General features: G+C 36.9%; 1 protein-coding gene across 1 annotated transcript in view; it reads left to right on the top strand.

The window, feature by feature from the left end:
- CSMD1 (CUB and Sushi multiple domains 1) overlaps window positions 1-20,544 on the top strand; it is a 1,614,989-nt gene that overhangs the window by 1,438,467 nt on the left and 155,978 nt on the right. The window contains exons 42-43 of the mRNA XM_063099815.1: window positions 12,630-12,818; window positions 20,328-20,505. Coding sequence (XP_062955885.1) covers window positions 12,630-12,818; window positions 20,328-20,505 — 367 coding nt within the window. The remainder of the gene's footprint in view (window positions 1-12,629; window positions 12,819-20,327; window positions 20,506-20,544) is intronic.

Genomic DNA, 20,544 nt, shown 5'->3' with positions numbered 1-20,544 from the left:
GATAGCTTCAGTGGCTATCAATGAGGAATACACAGCTGCTAACTGCTTTTCTATTAGGGTGTAGTGCACTTCAGCACCCTTCCAGAGCTGAGACCAGAATCCTACAGGTGTGCAGACTCAGTCTTGTCTCTGCCACAAACCCCATCCTAACCCCTCCTGGGTTATATGTACATCTAACTCAAAATGGCTTAGTGGTGTTGGCCACTTGTAAAGCTTATACTTGCTGTATTGCCCTTTTTGTAGCCTGATAAGCTTGTTCTACTTCCTCAGTCCAATCCCAGAAGGCTCCTTTCTCTGTCAATGCATATAATGGGCATGCCATTTGGGCCATATTGGGTACAAAAGCTCTCCAGTACCCCAAAAGTCCCAAATATGTCTGTAGCTGAACTACAGTTGTGGGTTGAGGATATGCCTGTATCTTATCTATAGTAGCTTCTGGGATGACCCTTGTCTTACCCAATCAGACGACTCCCAGGAATTTGACTGACAGCCCAGGTCCTTGCACTCTCACTGTGTTCACAGCCCACCCACATTGTTCCAAATGATTTAGCAGTGTTGGAGCTGCCTGGGTAAAATCTGCAAGAGAAGCAGAGGTTAGTAACACATCATCAATGTAGGGAAACATTGTAACCATGCTGGGCCTAGTCCACTTGGCTAGGTCCCCAGCCACCAAACCATGACAGATGGTTAGGCTATGCAGATAACCTTGGGGCAATACTTGAAAGGTCCACTGTCTTCCTTCCCACATGAAGGCAAACTGATCTTGGCTATCAGCCGAGATTGGAATAGAGAAAAAAGTATTTGCAAGGTCCAATACATAATGATAAGTCCCCAGCTGAGCTGTCAGCTGATCCATCAAGTCATGAACTGAAGGCACAGGTACATGCAAAGGAGGCACTACTTTGTTCAGTTCTCGATAATCTACAGTCATTCTCCAGGTACCATCATGCTTTTTCACTGGCCATACTGGAGCATTAAATGGGCTATTAGCTGGACAAATAATGCCAACTTTCTCTAATTCCAATATAGTAGCACTTATCTCTGCATGTCCTTATAGGTGATACTGCTTTACATTAACTACATGTCTTGGCCTGGGTAACACCTGTGGGTCATGTTTAGCATATCCTCGTAACACAGGCTTTACTGTCTGTATTTCCAGCTAAAACTCTCCAACTGTTGTTTGCAGGTGCAAACCATAAAGTACATACATACCCAAGATGTATTCAGCTACAGGAGATACATATACAGTATATGCATGAGAAGTTAATCTTCCTATGCCCACAGCTTTGATCTCAGTAGTGTGCCCTCCATAGCCATCTATACAAACTGTGGTCCCTAGAAACTTATCTGGATTGCGATATATCAGGCTACATTCTGCACCTGTATCCACCAATGCCAAAACATGCTGCACATTTGTCCTTGAGCAATATATTGCCTATTAAACATGAGGCATACAGTCCTCTCCTGCCCCCAAAAGATGAGTACATTGGCCTGCTCCCTAATCAGAATGGAACAGTTCATCTGCCTCCTTGGGAGCAACCAAAAAGACCTTTAAATCCACTGAGCGTACCTTGCTACCTGTTTCCAGATGTTTGGTGAAATGCTGTTTAGGGTGCAATTGCTGCCACAAGGCAAATAGAACCAAATTTGGCTGCTAGTCAGTTTTCTTTTTATTAACCCCCGCCGCAAGCAAGTCAAGCCACATGTGCTTACAGCTAGTCTTGCTTGGTCCCTTCTGGGTAAAATCTCAAGTATTTCTTGGGGGTTTGGTCTCAGCCACCTTTGGGACCCCTTTTGCTTGTCTGCTATCCTTTACTTCACCCAAGCTGGCTATCACAGTCATTGCCTCATTTATAGGACGACCAATGTATGGGTCCAGTATGGCTATCAGTGACCCAAAGGACATTGACAGGGTATTTCACAGAACTATGTCTCTCATGCTGCCTGTAAAGTTCTCATCATCTGAGCCACAAGTGTTCACATTAAATATGGACTGCCACACCACCAGCTCTCGAATGATTTGGACCAGCTCACCATACGTTTTCCACTTACTAACAATTTTGGGCATTTCTCCAGCATTTGTCCACACAGTTCGGGCAGCTGCATCCACTCAGTCCATCAAGGAATGATTACCTCATCTGGGTGCATATCTGTAGCTATTTTGCAGCTGTTGTCTCAGGGAGAGGTGCATGGTGATGGAGGCCAATTTCTCCACCTCCTCACCAGAGCACATTACACTGTCCACCCCTCAGTCACATAACTGCAACAGACAAGCAGCCATGGTCTCCCCATATTTCTGCCTGACCCGTCTGCCCAAGTCAACCAGTTCAACCTGGGTATACGAGACATAGGTAGTGAACTGGGTCACCTGTGGATCGCCCACCAGTTGTCTGTCTGGTCCCATAGGCTGCTTGTGCCTCAATTTCTCATGCACAACAGGTTGTGCCTGGAAATGCATGGTTTCCCCCAACTCACCACTGGGTTGGTCGTCTTCCCTGGTGTGAGGGGTAGGAGACCCTCATCTGGTCATCACACGTCATCCTCCAGGACATTTATCCATGCTTCCAATGACTCTGCTTTCCACCTCAAATCTGCCAGTAGCTGCATATCATCCACCAACAATTCTGCTTTCCACTTCAGCTCTCAATCAGTTTGCAGCAGAGTGAACAAAAGCCAGGCTCTGGTCAGCAGAAAAGTGGCTACCGGGCACCACACACTCAAAGACAGCCAGATTTCTTCCCCCTTCCAAGGGGTTTTCTGTCATAGTACCTGGTTAATGCTGCCTTGCAGTACAGCATGCAGCAGCCAGGTCCTGGTCAACAGAAAGGTGTCCATAGGGCACAGTATATTCCAAATAGCCAGATTTCATCCTTCTTCTAAGGGCTTTTGGCTCCTATATCTGCTCAGAGTCCTGTTGCAGGCTATGCCAAGTGTGGTGTAATCCTGCCGACTATGCCAATTTGTCTGGCTAAGGCCTACTGACTGAGGCTGATGTCACATATCCTGCTCACAGCTCCAATTGTCTAGCTTTTAATCCTGTTCATGACACCAGTTGTAAAGCTAGGCAACCACACTAGTTGTTGTGGCTCTTTTACCTGCCAGTAATCCTGCACTTACTAGGCCTATGGTTGAGCTAGGCCTGGGTCTGTAGCTCCCAGACCCCTCAAGCCCATTCACAGACTGGATCACAAACCCTTCATGTGCCAGGCTGGGTCACCAGACCCCTTCACATAGGTCTATAAGCTAGGCAACTGGCCACACGGTCCTTGGAAGCTGCAGGTCTGGAAAAAACATGATCGCGCAGGGCAAGTGCCTGAGGCAGTAAACACCAGCCAAAGTTGCGCTGTGCAGGCACACCTACTCCACCCCCACACACAATGCTCACAGAACGACCCTGAACCAGCTCCAAGGCGAGGGGACCCTGACCAAATTGTTCCACTTTCCCAGCACTCTTTCTCTCTTGATTTCTTGGAAGTTCAGATAAAGGATTTAGTTTTGGTGTGTTGGCATGGAACTTTAGCGTGGGTGACTTCATTCTGGTTTGGTCTGTTGGGCCCAGTGTAGGAAGTCAGTCCAAATCAATAGCCTTCTATAAATTTGATTTAACACACTGCAAAAATTCAAGTACAGACTCTGATGCTAGTATGGACTGCCATGTGGTTTTGAAACTATAGTTTATCTTATATAATTTCTAGTTTAAAAATGCTTTTTTATTCTCTTGATGTTTTCCAGATTTCTATCTAAAAATAATGGTCTACAAACAGACAAACACAAAACCCCAGAGAAAGTCTACATAGGAATCACTTATACCACAGGTTATAATATCTAATTGTTAATATTTAGAATTAGATATCACATAATTTGTGAGATACCCATAGATCCAACTTCTCTTTTTCTCTTGCAATATTAGAATCTGGAAACATCTTTCCTGCATTGACATGTGGCAGAATCCCCTTTCAGAAAGGGAAGGCAGTGACTTTAAAAGCTCTCTTTTGATCCCCACCAGCTTTGGTCATTGATGCTATCTACTTGGCCTTTAGGCATTTCAACTTGTGAATCCTCGTCTGGCCCAAACATCTAGATGGCTGAGCAGTTGCATTATTTACTGAACTCCTGAATCCAAGTTTTGGTACCTGCATTTAAAAAAAAATCCCTAAATAACATATTTTTTATTATAAGCAATTAATCTGCTATAACTGAGAGATATAAAATTTTAAAAAAGGTATCAGAAGGTAGTTTTGCAGTGTCCTAATATCTTGTAGAATATTATATCTGACAGGGATGATACTTAATTAGATAACTTATTAGTGTTTGTCATTTTATAAAATTTATAAATTGGCAAAATGACTCAACTCTGATTTGTAAGTCACATAAACATTTCTAAGTTCTACTTGAGATTTATAAGCTAAAATTATAATCAATCACTCATAAGAATATGCATAAATCATAGAGATAATTCTTGTCATTCTCAATAATGTGTATGACATACAATAATGTGTATGTTATACACCTTATTGTTAAACTTTGTCATTTAAACTTTGTCATTTATTTATGGCCATATAAAAGTTAGAAAAGCTACTATAGATGTAACTGTCTTGAAATTAAATGACTATAAAGACCTTTGTTAAGTAAAATCAAGTTATGCACCCTATTTCTAAGTGAAGAACTGGAAAACAGATGATGGTATGAAGGTATTTATCAACTAATTAGATATTAGTCTGAAAATATAACAGATATTAGAAAGATAACTATATTATTCCATTGACTGTCACGTTAAGCACTTAAAATTTAAACAGTGGATGTGAATATTGCTCCAGATTGATAGCTGTGAATGGTAGCTATTTTCCCAGTCTAAAAAAAAAGATTTGTTTACCAAAGATAAAATTCTGGATGTTATTTTACTTATGAGGTGTTGGTACGGGCTTATTGTTACCTCAGTTTTTATACTTGTGGAATTTTGACATATTAAGCATTTTAGTGATTTTCAATTCCTTTCAGTTTTTGCAATCTGGCATTTGTAGAAGTTGAATTTCTTCCTCATTATCTCTCTTTTTTCCTGCATACCCACCTTGGGAAACAGAACTACTCAATGCTGAAAGTCTTAAAGAAAAGTTAAGTTCTCCGGACACAGGAAGTAAAAACGTCTTATTTTTAAAAAGTTGTCCTGTTTTTCTCCTTCCTTAGGCTATATGTGTTCAACATCATTTTTTAAAGATAATAGGATATATTAAACCTGCTTATTCATCATTACAAACACAAAACTGCTGTATTTGTGTGAATTGAATTTATGAGAAAATAGGCTACAGCCCGTGGACACCAGTTCTTACTCTTTAGGAGAAGAAGCAATTAGCCTGCCTTTATTATGTACAGGGAGGACTGAAGAATGCATTCTAACTGAGTGACTGAGCACCCTAACTGTTCCTGTTAGACACAACCATAATTCGTACATGAAATTGATATGCTTCTGCAAATGTATCAGTCTTTTTCCTTTCAATGTAATCTGAGCAACTTTGAGTCAACAATGACAGGATGTGTGCATTATCCTCTTTCCCCTATCTGCGTGTGTGAATCAAGCTCTCAGCATAAGCCTTTTCATAAAGAAACCTACTTTGCATAAAAATGCTTCAAACAGTGGACAACAACGATTATGTCCATTCCCATCCCCTGTAAGGCATCCTTTTTCAAGATGGAGAAAGTGTCTACAAAGGCAGTGAACAGTTCCCCCTAACTTGTGGGCTAAACTCTTAGCAGCTAAGGTCCAAATCTTAGTTGTCAACCAGTTTCCTTCCTGAAGATCATTTTATGGGTTTGCTGAAAGTAAAAGCAACATTCTCAACCACTTTCTCCCTTAAGAGATCTATCCCTCTGAACAGAAAGCATACTTACCCTGTGCATCAGTAGAGCTTTCTGGTCGGTGAAGTCTCTTTCAGATGTCCACATTCCACTTGGGATTTGCTGTGTGCTTCCTAATCCGTCCACCCTGTGCTTCTGATGCAGCGAAGTAAGCAAATCTTGAGTCTAGGCTGGTCCTTTCCTAATGAAGTGTTGTGAGAGCCTTTAGGCTCGGTAAGTCAAACAGAATAAAAGTTTCTCCATACCTTGAATGCTATTATGCAAAAAGACCACTGGACACTTATTTCTGGATTAGTCAATGTATGCAACACAACTGTAGTCAAAATTCTATGCAAGTGATTTGGTTAATGATCCTCTAGCAGAGACTTTGGGCAGCCCCAAAAGTTCATGATTGACTGCAGCCTTAGCCGTGATTTGGTTGGCTTCATCAGGAGGTATTGGGACTAGGGTGTTAACATAACCAATGAGGAACATTTAGATGGAACATACATCTTAAAATTAAGAACCAGGATCACATCCTTAGTTACAAAGGAAGAGCGATATGCCTTCCTATCCATTTAGAATGGTCAATGTGGGAAACTGGTGAACTTATATATGTGTGCCTGTGAGAAACTCTGTGGACTTCCATACAAAGCTTAGATGCTTCTGGGACCCCACATTAATTTCTTGATTGAGAGGAAAGCTGAGGTCTTGAGTAGGGCTTCCAAGTCGTATTCACTGTGTTTGCTCCTCCTTGTACCAAGGCCTCATGAAATGATTCTGTACTAGTATATGGGGAGAACCAAGTCAAGCTCAAGTCACAGGACTTCTAGCACACCACAGTGCTTCTGCTATTTTGCAAAACTACTAAGGCTCTTGTATGCACTTCAGAAGCAGATTTCTCTGTTGATGATTCTCTTTCTAAATCAACTTTTTAGTGGTAGATAGTACAACAAATATTATAGAACTACTAGAAAATGCTGCTAAAACTCTTTAGGAATTGCCAAATATGGGAAATGAACATCTTGATGACCTTTTGCTGGAACAGAATTTGTTTGAAAATCATGGCTTTTACCTCCCTTTACCCTAGAAGGTGACTTCTTTATCAAATTCCACTGAAGTGGTATTTTCTTTTTCTTTCTTACTTGATGGCTTTTTTAAAAATTAAAACATTTTATATTTTTAAAATCCATTTATGGGAATTAGTGCTTTCATGATTAGTACAGAATCAGAAAGGCATGCTTGAATGAGGATTCTGACCACTGACTGAGTTGTTCTCCCTCCAGTCTGGAGTGTGCATTCGGCAGACTCACACCTGGGAAGCCAGCCTCTCTGATGCACCTCAGACCTTAGAGGTGTCTGTGATGGCAACAGCAGGCAATACACAACACATGACAGGAATCCTTCCAAAATTCATCTACTTTCAGCATATTAAGGAATGTCTTTTTCGTGACCGGCACTCAGCCAGTGAGTGCACCAGCCATTCCTATATAGGATCCGAACCCGCGGCGAGAGCGTCGCTGCGCTTCCAGCACCGCACTCTCCCGAGTGCGCCACGGGCTTGGCCCAAAGGAATCTTTTTTTAAAAAAACTTCTTTTTAGTTGCTTTCATTCAGACTCCTAACATAGTCCTGTATATCAACACATAGCTCACTGTGTAAAGTATGACAGTGAATCAGTTGGGAAAAGACATTTAAAAAAAAGAGAATATGTGACTTTATATACCAAAAGTTTAGGAGAATATTGATGTTAGTATTTGAGTAGTAAAGTACTGCATTAAACAAGAAATTTGCAACAAAGACCTAAAAATAGTTTGACTGATATTTATGCTTAGTATATAATTCACAATTGAAAAAAAATTAATTAGCATTTTAAATTCTTAAGGTAATTCTGAAATGAGTGATGGGTTTTGTGGAGTCATTTTTGGTTTTGTTTTTGGTTGGTGGGTATGATTTATAAAGTGAATAAATGGGTCCTGGGTTTTAAAAACATGTCTATGTCCATTTATAAAACATGTTGTACTGAATCTTCTATGGTCTGGCCAATTTGATTATTAGCTCCTCCCCTGTTAGGAGCTAGCAAGCTTGTGAGAAGGGGCACGGGCCCTGCGAGGATAAGCTGCAGAGGCCTGTCTCTCTCAGCTCTCTACCTTATCTCAGCCAACTGATTTCTTTCTGCCTTTGGAACACATGACATTTTCTCTGCCTGAAAAATCTTCTTCTCTTGGTGTTTGCTTGGGCTGTACCTTCTCAACATTTATATCGCAAATTCAATGTCACTTCTTCAAGGAAGCATGTTTTTGACCGCTCCTACTTACCGTAACACTGTTTGTTTGTTTTTAATTTTAGTTCCTGTCTGTTTTTTAATAATAGTTTACACAACTTACAATTATTTTATATAGTTATCTATTGATATTTATTTGCCTGTTTCCCTAAATAGAATGTCTGTAACAGTCATGAGAGCAAAACCCCTTTCTGTTTAGTTTCCATTTATAACTAGCATTTATCACATAGTAGACAATAAACAATTTTTATTTCACTTATTTAAATGATAGGTGGATAAATACTATTGTCCTGCCCATCTCACCTGGTCTGCTCCCCTGTGTTTCTGCCATTAAAACAACAACAACAACACCCTACTGTTTTCAACTATTAGAGAGTATAGCCCACAGCTATGGAGCTTAGAATAATGGAATTTTAAGATGAAAGGCAACTTTGAATTTTCCATTTTGATCCCCTTCATAGAGGTTAATTATGTGAATAGAAATATGCTAGTGTCTTCAACTCTAGTTTCATATATCCCTAAAGAGAACTTGATTATATTTCTTCAATTATCCAGCAAACTACATAACAAAATTAAGGAAATGCATTGTATTACATTTTGTTAACATACCTGTATGTAAATGTCTCTGTTAAATGCTATTTTATGTGAAAGTTTGTCAGGAGTATCTATTAACATTACCTTGTTTATATTGTATCGCAGTAATTGACACTTGTATAATACATCCAAGGCACTGCTAAATCATGAATGAAACCTTCCAATGAAGATTAGGTTACATTGACTTTAATTTTATCTGATTCTCTTTCCCCGAAAACCAGCAATGATTTTTTTTTTTTTAAGTTTTTATTAGCAGTCCTATTTGGTGTATTAGAGGACTCATTTCTCCAACAGAATTTATTTATATTTAAAGCAAAACAAGAATAAGAACAAATTCTGATGTCATTATAAAAGTATGTAATTAAGAAGGAAGTTTGTTGGTAGTTGAAATACAGTATGGAATTCTTTGTTCTTTCTGTGAGCATGTGACTATAAAGCAATTTTAGACTCACATAACAATATAGCAAGGTGCGATACTATGCGCTGTGAATGTAGTCTAGGCCATTTGCACTGGCTTTCAGAAAAAAGCTGTTTTTATGGCCTTCAGCATGGGGTGGCCCAAAAGTGAGGCAGAGTTGCCCTTGCTGTGTGTTTTGCCAGGTTGGGCCAGGGAGCAGCACAATTGGGAAATGGAGATAAGATGTGAGAGAGTGTGTGTGTGCATGAGAGAGTGTGTGAGAGAGTGTGTGTGTGAGAGTGTGTCTGTGAGTGTGTGAGAGAGTGGGAGTATGTGAGAGATAGTGTGTGTGTGTGTGTGTGTGTGTGTGTGAGAGAGTGTGTGTGAGAGAATGAGTGAGTGAGTTGCAATGTTCCCTGTTCTCACATTTACTGTCATAGTTTTCTAAGCATCTGGTTTTTCAGGTAGAATATGATAATAACCACAAAAACAATCAATGAGGAACATGTCATTACAGCCTTTGAGGTATTTGTTTCGTACCTAACTGTTTCATAAGGGTTTGAATACCTTTTTCTTTTGGACAACTATAAAATTTTTCACTTAAGTCTGGTATTATGCAAAATATGTCAACAGTTCAATGTTCTACTTACAAGATGCAGAAACAACTGAAAAACACTTTTCGAGGCTGTGCGCCTCTGTCCTTATGCTATATCGCAAATTTCATTCTCACAAAATTGTGAGTTGAAAACTTTTTGCAAATGATTCTTAGTACTTTGAATTTCATTAGCAAATATTGTACATATTACAGCACTTATGAATCTAGAATAAATCTTTATACAGAGAGAGTCTCTTTCCAATTATTTAAGTAGTTCCATGTTATAATGTAGCTCTACCAAAAAGCAGCACCAGAACATTCACTCTTTTTTTTTTTAATTAAATCTATTTTTATTAATATTTTAAATTGACAAATTATAATTGTATATGTCAGTGGTGAGAACACCCATTTTATAATTATCTTTAATGATTTTCTATAAATAAAACTTGTACCTTTCTATTAAGTTCTAAAGGCTACAGAAGAAAAGAAAGCATAGAATTAATGAAAATATTCGATTTCCACAGCTGTTCCTTATTTCATATTACCAATGTCATATTGGTAATTTTTTATAATATTCAGGTGTGTTACAAATAAAATGAAACAACTTTATCTGAAGCATATTTTAGTTTATTAATTCTGATCACATAATTTACTTATTTTTTTCACCCAGATCTTATTAATTAGGCAATACTATTTTTCATCTTTAGATAGCAGATACAGGAGATGATATCTGGAGCATTTAGAGCACTCACCCCAGCCCCGATTGTAATAAAGACAGAATCAGAATGGAGTTCTGGTTTTCAGAGGCTGGTCAGTGCTTTCCCACTTCTACGTTTTCTTGTATTTTCTCTACTTCCACTCTGGGAGGATTTTGTCTGATACCAGGTTCTTCCCAGTTCTGGTTCCTGGGGGAGCCAATGCCAGGAATTATGTCAAGATGCTTTTGCCATTGGTGTATCTTCTGATTTCTCTTTTCTTGCTCTCAGCCACTCTTCAGCTGCTTATCTGACTCTTGTTTAGTGACATTACATAATTTCATATATAAAGATAAATAAAACCAAGGGATGCTGAAAGGTGAAATTAAGGATTTTTTAACCTGCTAACTATAGTCAGGGTTTAATTATAAGATCTTGTTAACTGCACAGTGCCTTTTGAAATGTAAATATAAATGTAAATAGGTACAAAAATAGATATAGTCTGTGGCTATTGGAAGATATAATATTATAGCTCTTTGGCATTTATGAGTCTATACATTATAATTTATTTGTTTATTTGGCTTACTATAATGTAAATCATGCTGCAATTTATTATCTTTAAACATTTGGCTTTTTCTTTGTTGAAATTATTCTTATAGTAGATCTGTAGATGTTATTACTAGGTTAAATGTCAAAACTGATTTCTTTAAGGCTCTATTCAAATTGCCTTTCCAAAGGGTTATGGCAAATTATGTTGCTATGAATGTTATCCTGATGACCCACTGGCATTGCATATTGTTATTTTAAAGAGAAAAAAATACCATTTCAGTAGCTTATTAAACAAGAACAATCAAATAATAATTAAACCTTAGGGCTCTACATGATATTTAATATGTGGCTTATGTTAATGAAGACAAACTCCAAACATTAAACAGCAACTACATTGATTATTCAGACTGTAAGCCCACTTATAATATCCCTGCTGGTTTCTTTCCATGTGGTTCCCACATTATCTTTCTGGTAATATCCAATCCCTTTAATGTGAAATATGGGCCAATTCATTTCTGAGCCCTTCCTTCTTCTTAAGTCTAGTGGAAATCACTCCAGCCTTCATGATCTACTTGAGGTTGCGCCATTCGATGCGTTCCCAAGTCTACTGAGCTTCCTCTCTTACCTTGTTGCTCATATGCTCTCCCACCCCTCTTTATTTCAGGTGATTAACACAGAAAGTCAAAAATTCTAGGAAACACCTGCCATAAACCATGGGGCACATAAATTTTTAGCATTTATTTACAAATTTCGAAGCCACACCCTCACTTCCAATGATGCAAATGGTTAAATAATTTACAAATAATTTACGAGTAAGCGTGTACTCTAAAGAGTAAGAGAGGGTGGGCTGTACTGCTTCACTATATCCATGCCTTCTCCAGAGTGGGTGAGAGATGTCTGCACCGTGGCTCACTTAGCTTTAAGGTTACCATATCCGGAGGTTATACCTAGTTTATGGGTTAGTTAGCTCTTACTAAATTATGAGTAAATTTTCAAATCACACATACTGCAAACAGCATTTATGATCTTTTATCCTACCTAGAGTTAGTCCTAGGGAATATTAAAGACTCTATGATAAAGCTCAATAAACTATATGTTGTAAAAAATTATACTGCTAATAATTGATAGTTTAGTGATTCTACAGTTCTTTTCTTCTTTAAGAAAAAGATTAAAGAAAATGAGATAGATTTTCCCATTTTATTTATATTAAGCAAACAATTAAGTTAAACGAAACAAAATAGTTATGTATTCCTTAGTTAGAAGCATTTAAATTACTGTGGTAGTATATTTCTCTTTTAAATTAAAAGGGAATTATTAGATCAATGTTTACCCAGCATTATTTATAACACCTTTTATTATCGTATTATTTTTTAAAAATTAAACTTGTGTCATATACTTTCTTTCCAAGGAAAAACTGTCAGATTTCATTTCAATATGAGCTATAGTCCTTCTAAAGCATACAGAAAGTGTTCTTTAAATGCAGGGGTTGTAGTTCTATTCCTACTACTAATGATTGTCTTACTTGGTCAGGCTGCCCACTGACAATTTGGGAAAGACATTTTTTAAAACTTACATGCAAAAAATTAATCTTAAGATGCTGCACGTTGTCACATTCCTCCTCTAAATTGCAGACTAATTTAACCTCTTGTACGTGAACTTGATTTTGTCTGTTTGTTTGTTTCAGCCTATGAATTACAGAACTGCCCGGACCCACCTCCGTTTCAGAATGGGTATATGATCAATTCAGATTACAGTGTGGGACAGTCAATATCTTTTGAGTGTTATCCCGGGTACATTTTGATAGGCCATCCTGTCCTCACTTGCCAGCATGGAATCAACAGAAACTGGAACAACCCTTTCCCAAGATGCGATGGTAGGTTAATAAATTTTCTTGAGAACAATTTAGTTTTTTATGAATATAATAGTGCATTAAATATTAAGTGAACAAACCCAATAATTCACTAATTTATTCCACAAATATTTATTGAGAATCTATTACGTTATACTCACTCTACTTAGTATTTCAGAAATATATCATATACCAGTAAGTTAAAAAAATTAATAAACAGCCCTTGCTCTCTAGGAAGTTAGTTATAAAGACAACAAAATAATAAATGCAAATAAGTATAATGAAAAAACAGACAAGGAGAGTGTTACGACAGATGGCAGGTCCAGAAGATGACATACTCTTGGGAAGTAGTCCGATAAATCTTTATGATGTCAGCAGCATTTAACTTTACAGTGGTCACATTAAATTGTATAATCAAGGGAAAAAGGGTACTTACTCAATTTTATCCTAAGTATTTTTTATAATTTAACTTTTACAATAATCCTGTGTTGCTTTTACATTTCAGAAAACTGAATTCATTTTTGTAGTGGGCCTTGAAAGTACAAAGTATTTTGCTACTCAGAGATAGAAAACACTGTAGGTAGAAGAAGCAGTGTGAGCAAAGGTGTAGTGTAGCGGCAGCCTCAGGACAAAATAAAGTAGTGCAGCTTAATAGGGCATGATGATCGGGATTTCTTGGGGCCTGCTAGAGTCAGGTTGTTAGACAGCAGTGAGGGGCAAGATCTGTACTCACTGGATGTCCCTAGTCTGAGCAGGAATCACTACTTTAAAGCTTCTGTTTGGCTGCCTAATTTTTATTATGACTTAGATATTTTGCAATATTAAGTTAAAATAAGTAGATCATAAATAAATAGATCATATGTGTTTATAAAGAATGCATATGTAACATAAACTTTAGTATAAACCCAATATCCTATATTCTAACATTATAAATACAGTACCTTTGAATAAAAATAATAATAAAGTTACCAACTCTGTGGAACTTTGAAATGCTAAACACTCATATCCCATGGGGAAATGGGAAAGATATCTGGCTGTGTTTGAATTTCTCCTGAAGAAATAAAAAGCACATCAGTGGATGTTTTAAATCATATTTTTTACCTGTATTTTTCCATTCTATATCATTATAAAAACAACTATAAAAAAGTCCTCTAGCTGTATTTTTTAAATTTTTTATCATAGTCTAATATTTAAATACATATAAAATAAGCATTTAAAAATTAAAAACACTACTAAGTATAATAGGAATGTATCTGTTTGCTTTATTAGAACATTTAAAGAAATCTTTAATACTACTCTCTATGTGACAACACTGCACTCTAACTAAGCTAACTGACCAGCCCCTTCTCTCCATTTAAAAAAATAGTTATATGTGTAAATTATTTTCAAATTATTAGGATGGGAACCTTTTCTTATTTGCAATTTTATCTTGAATCCTTTGAATTCATATGTAAATGGTAGACTCTTTGACTAAATATTTTAAAAATAGAATTAAATATTTAATTTGATTTCATTGCTGTTTCAAGCTCAGTTTTTCAATGTGGATATAAATTCTCTGGCTTAGAACTATTTCACCAGTGTGAAAATAACAAAATATATCTTTTTTGATACAGTTTAAAGGTGAATTAGAAAAAGGTACCTTTTCTAATTCCATCATGGTATATAATACTAACCAGAGTTAGACCAATTGAGAGGCTAGAGTCCTTCAGACTTCCACAACCATGCTGAGGTTTGATACTTCCTTAGAATAATGCACAGAACACACTAAAGGCTATTATGTTCAGTTCACAGTTTATGATAGGGAAAAGATAAGCTAAAATCACCAAGGCAAAAAAATGCATAGGGTAGAGTCTAGCAGGATGCATCAGTCTCCCAGAATCTATGTGTGACAATATGCACAGAGTACTGCCAACCTGGGAAGCTCACTTGAGCCAAAGTGTCCGCAGTTTTTGTTAGTGTCCCATTATGCAGGGCTGACTGATTGATTGCTCACATGGTTGATCTAAGCCTCCAGGTAGGCTAGTGTGACACAAAGTACCCAGCCTAAACCATATGGTTGGTCTTTCTGGCATAGCCAGCCCCAGCCTAACATTATCGGATGAGATCAGCCCCGTATTACACAAAGACATTCCTATCAGGTATGCCACAACTACCTCCAGGAAGCAAGGGCAAAGACCAAGCCTCTCTTTGGACAAGACCAAATCCTTTATTAAGCAAACATTTTTACAATGTATATTTCTCTTCCTACCAATAATGTCATAACCACAATGAAAACATCAAAATGTAAGATATGTGTCTAATTATGAAGTAAATATTGAAAGCAACTAGATAGACCACATAAAGGAGTTTGTAAGAATCATCCAATGTGAGTTTAACATCCTCTCCATATTGGATTAAAGTTTTAAAAATTCAGCAGATGGTATTATTTTAATACAAAAGTTATTTTACCTATGAAAGGTTATATTTCACAACCACAAAAAAATAGTCCTTGTTTCATAGAATGATGGGGCTGTTCAGATGTCCTTTAATATACTCTTAGCCTACAGTGAAGTCCTCCACAGAGACAACAACAAACTGTTGACAATCCAGTATCCTCACCTAAAGTGTATTTTATTAATCCACAGTGTTAATTACTTCAGATTTATGGTTGCTGTGTAGGGCAAGTATACCAAAAAACTATCTTCAAAGGTCCCTGTAGACTTCAAAAGAACCTCAGAAAAAGACATAGATACTTTGAAGAACTTTTAGATGTTTTTATTAAAGATTGACCAGTTCAGACAATTATTATTCAAAAATTCTAAACTTTAAGGCATCAGTCTTCACAAGTATATATAAATCAATTTCTATTCATATGCTGAAAATATTTATATAAGTTTCATAAGAATCTATTATTCAAAATTAGTATATTCTAAACTTATCTGAAAAAACTATGATCTAAAAATACAGTATCTATTAAATAATAAGTGAAAGAATATATCTGAAAGTGACTTGAGAAATTCAAGACAATATTTTTTTTGCCAGTAACACAATTATACACAAGTCTCAGTTTTAAAATATGGGTTATAATTAGTAAAATATACTTCAGAAAATATGATTTATTAATTTACTAAATGTAGTTTGATAATTAAATATGCATCCACACTTAAAATATGGTTCAAAAATTTTAAATATTTTGTTGATCTGATTAACCCTATATCACTGAAATACCTATGTGAGTATAATAAGGTCTTTTTTCAAAAATTTAAACGCCATCTTAATATATGTCACTTTAATATGCATTAGTATCTGTGTGGTCAGGAACTGTTTGGACAGAGGTAATTGATTAGGATGACTAACGTGTTGCAATAGTGTGTGAGGAGCTTCCTTCAGTTTGACAGGTTTTGTAAGAAGAATACAGCTTTTTTAAGGAACTTATTTTTTAATTAAAAAGCATTGATTGTATACAGTCATATTTCAATACATGTATACACTGTAGTGCTCTAATCAGAGTAGTTACCATATTCATCATCTCAAATATTTATCATTTCTTTGTGATGAGAACATTCGAGCTCCTCCCTTTTAGCCATTTGAGCACATACAATAAATTACTGTTAATTATAGATGCCTAACACCACTGTACACCACTAGAACTTACTTTTTCTATCTCATTGTAATTTTAAGAACAGAGTTTGACTGCATAGTTGACATTAGAAATCCAGCAGGCAAATAATACATTATTAGGTATGTATTTTTTAAAAATTAAAGTTTACCAAATTGATTGGTAAATACAAAAAATAATCTTTCCCAATAGTTCAGAATAAAAATGAGTATGAAGAATGTGACTCTGTCTCTTTACCTTGTCTTACCTGTATTTATAAATACTGTTTTTAAAATCTCCATTACCAAACAATAACTCCTGAGATGCAGCCTGCTCTGTCTCTTCATCAGAAAACAATCTCAGGGAAACCACAGTAAAGAAAGGAAAAATAATGAGATCAGAAATACCTGTAGTGCTCCACACATTAGGTGAGATTAAGCATTCAGTACCTGAATATATTAATAACCAAGAATTTAAAATGCATAAATATTCATGCCAAATGTATTTATTGGTTTAATACTGTAATATTTTTTCATACTCTTAAAGTTTCCACAGAAATCTTAATATAATCCTAGAAAAAAACCACCTGTAAGTTATCCGTAACTTGTTTAGTAGATATTTAGGATTTTAAAATTATAGTTATTTTAACTTTAGTTGTTGTCACATCACATAAATTTTATATAGAGAAAAAGAGCACAATAAAGAGATGTCTCAGTGCTCCTGCTTGTTACAAGTTCAGCTTCAGGTAAAATAAAGTGAAGGCTTGTGCTTCCACATCCCCAAGCAGACGTCTGCCACACTCACCATCTTCTAGCATCTTCTACCTCTGACTTCACACCTGGCCAAGAGTCAGACAGATACAGCTATCACTTCTGTGTATGTGAACCACCTAAAAGTTGCCTCCTCCCGGCAGCCAACGGCCATGGTGGCACCCAGGTGAATTTCAGACTGGGTGTAGTATTCACATTAAACATCACCTCCATCATTGTCAACAAAGCTAATGCTGGCTCTAGAATTTCATCAAACCATGCAGTTTCATCTTTATGTGCTTATTTTTTCTCTGGAAAAAATACATGTAGTAATACTTGAGAACATTTTCTCATTAACTGTGCTTTGCACAGCAATTCTTTCTCCCAACCTGAGCTCTTTATTCTTAACATGCCTGTGCATTCATGATGAACATGCCTCTATTTACCCTGTGGCTCACTAGGGTGAGAGAGTTTGGCCTCTCCAGCAGCTCCAGTTGAGATGCGTGATCGGCGGATCCTCTTGGGGTCTGCTACTTAGTTGTCTTTCTAGTCATGCTTTGACCAGAGACTCCCAGACAGACAGGGAAGAAGCTGAGGACCACCTATGGGGCTCCCCACTGAGCTTCCTCCTTGATCTCCACTTCGGGCTTCACTTTGAGCCTCACCTGCAGGGAGAGGAAGGCAGGATGGATGCACTTCATGCAAGTCAGATCACACACCCGCCTTCTCAGTGGATTCAGCAAGATACCAAGATGAGGAAATCCAAACGTGCCTTTGATGACACCACAGGGAGGATAAAGACTTCTTTGGGACTAGACAAAGTCAGATCATGGGAAACAGTAGAGGAAATTTTGACTTTTTTTTTTTTTTTTTAGAGTCCTCTTTTATTCATCTCTAGACTATACAGCAGGAGGGAAACAGGATTTTGCCTTGAGAATACTTTTTATGTGCACTGATAGAACATTATTATCTCACGTGACAAGGATCGCCTGTTTTTCCTTCATGGTACTTACACAAGTTGAATTTTATACTTATTTAGTGCTTGGTTAATATCTCTCTTCATCACTATTCAATAAGCTCCACAAAGGCAGGAGGGGTCTCTGTGGTTCACTGTTGTAGCTCTAGCCCTAAGCACACTTCCTGGAACATAACAGACTCTCAATAAATACTTGTTGAATAAGTGAATGAAAGGATTTGTTATTTGAACAGCAGAGATTAAATCATGGCAAGAATACCTGAATTGCTCAATGTTATAGAGCTATTAAGTGACATGAAGAACATCAGAAGTCAGGGATGTGTCCTACCAAGAAATCACCACATCATTTCTTTTGCCTTTTCATACATGGGAACTACGCTTTTGTGTTTTATTTTATTTTCCAATGGGAAAGGTGCTACTGCCTATAATGTGGTTATACAATTACAAGATTCAACTTGAAAAGCAAAAATACAAAAGGGCAATTTTAGAGTTATAAATCAATATCCAGTGAATGTCATCAAGTCACACATAAGGTATATCAGCCTATTTGCTTCAAAGTGTTTATTATTAAAGTGCTTTCTGTTTATTCTCTCATCAATACATCAATTATTTACTGCCTAGTGTTTATCATGATCTGAGCTAGACCAAGGGGATTAAGGAAAGGAGATTGCGGTCGGGGTGGGAGGAGACAGAGTCTTGCCTTCTAGCAGCTGACAGTCCAGTGGAAGAGCATCTGGCAGCGAGCTGTAGCCACCTGGTAGGTGAGCAGAGATAGTTATCTAGAGCCAGAGCAACCAGGAAAGACTGGAAGGAGGGAGACGTATGAGTTAAGATTTAGAGGAAGAGACACATTCATCCCAGAGGCAAGGTAGGAGAAAAGCATGTGAGCTTTTCATGCTGGATGACACTTGCCTGAAGTCTGGGGGGTGAGGAAAGCATACCGTCCTCAGGGGACAACGAGAAGCTTGTGACTACAGCATCACCAATGGTCCCATTTCAGACTCTAGGTCTCAGTGTGTTCCAGGCCCTGACCACACAGAACTTACAGAAATGTGGGCTCCAGGTGATGGTTTGCTTTGCCAGATTACAGTTCCAGATTTGTGTGACTCCAAACCCCAGTTAGTGATAATTACACTCTAAAGCCTCTAAAATGTTTCTCACAGTTCCTTCTTCTAATAAATTTATCCAAATCTTGGGCCAGGTTCCGTCTATTTTACACTGGTATGTTTCCTAACTCCTTTGAAATCAGCATGCATCTGTGCAATTAATTCAGCAATGTACCGTATACTGACACATCATATTTCATCAGTCATTACTTTGAATTGAAATTAAAGTTTTCCTTTTGTTTATCTTTTTATGTGTTTTGGCCTCTTCACTCCACCTAAATTCTACACCTTTTATGTGGTGGGTCTTTCACAGCCCTAGAAGATTCATGCTAGTAGTAGAAACTCATACCACATCTGTTGGCTTTTGGTTTGATTTTAAGTCATAGTCTACTTGTCTATAACTTTGATGTGCTACACCACTACTCGAATTCAAGACTACATTTTGGATTATTCTACTAATATTTGGTCATATCACTTTTCCATAAATTAAATAAAATAATTTCCATGGCAACAATAAATATAGGTTCATTAGGTAAACTAAAAATAGACTAGGTATTGTGATTCTTCACATAATTGACTATTAGTTAGATATGGAAGTGCTTCAATTAAATTAAACACCACTTACATAATTTTATCTCCTTTCCTCAGGTGTAGATCTTGGAAAAATTGATAATGTCTTGGTTTTAAGGCAAATAGACTTAGATGCCACTCTTTCAGAAAGCTTAAAAAGGCTTTGGAAATGACTTAAAATGGAAACAATTCAGTTATATATTTATGTATAATTTCCACATAATCCTTTGCAGTGGATGGTTCAATGGATTATCAGCTGTCACAGATGATAACTGACTAAGGATTTTTTTTTTTTTTTCAATCATATGGGAATGACCTAATCCTGAAGGGTTTTGAAGATTTGGAGAATATATTAAATGAAACTGACATAACTTAGCTTAGAGATATAATTCTTCTAAGGTTTTCAGATTTTAGGGGAATAATTTTGAAAGATTAGTCACAGAAATATTTCACAATTATTTCATGGCTAAGGGACTTTGGAAACAGAAATAATTAACTATCTACTTACTAAAATCAACTGTATTAGGCTTAATTTTAATTTTTTTCCTTTTTCAGCTCCTTGTGGATACAATGTAACATCTCAGAATGGTACCATTTATTCCCCCGGATTTCCAGATGAATATCCAATTTTAAAGGACTGCATTTGGCTTATCACTGTGCCTCCAGGGCATGGAGTTTACATCAACTTCACCTTGTTGCAGACAGAAGCGGTTAATGATTACATCGCTGTTTGGTATGAGAACCCTTCAAGTAAAAAACAGTCTGTAATTGT

The sequence above is a fragment of the Cynocephalus volans genome, chromosome 1 (assembly GCF_027409185.1).
Source record: "Cynocephalus volans isolate mCynVol1 chromosome 1, mCynVol1.pri, whole genome shotgun sequence".
Classification (NCBI taxonomy): Eukaryota; Metazoa; Chordata; class Mammalia; order Dermoptera; family Cynocephalidae; genus Cynocephalus; species Cynocephalus volans.
This window is presented reverse-complemented; position numbering and strand designations above follow the sequence as displayed.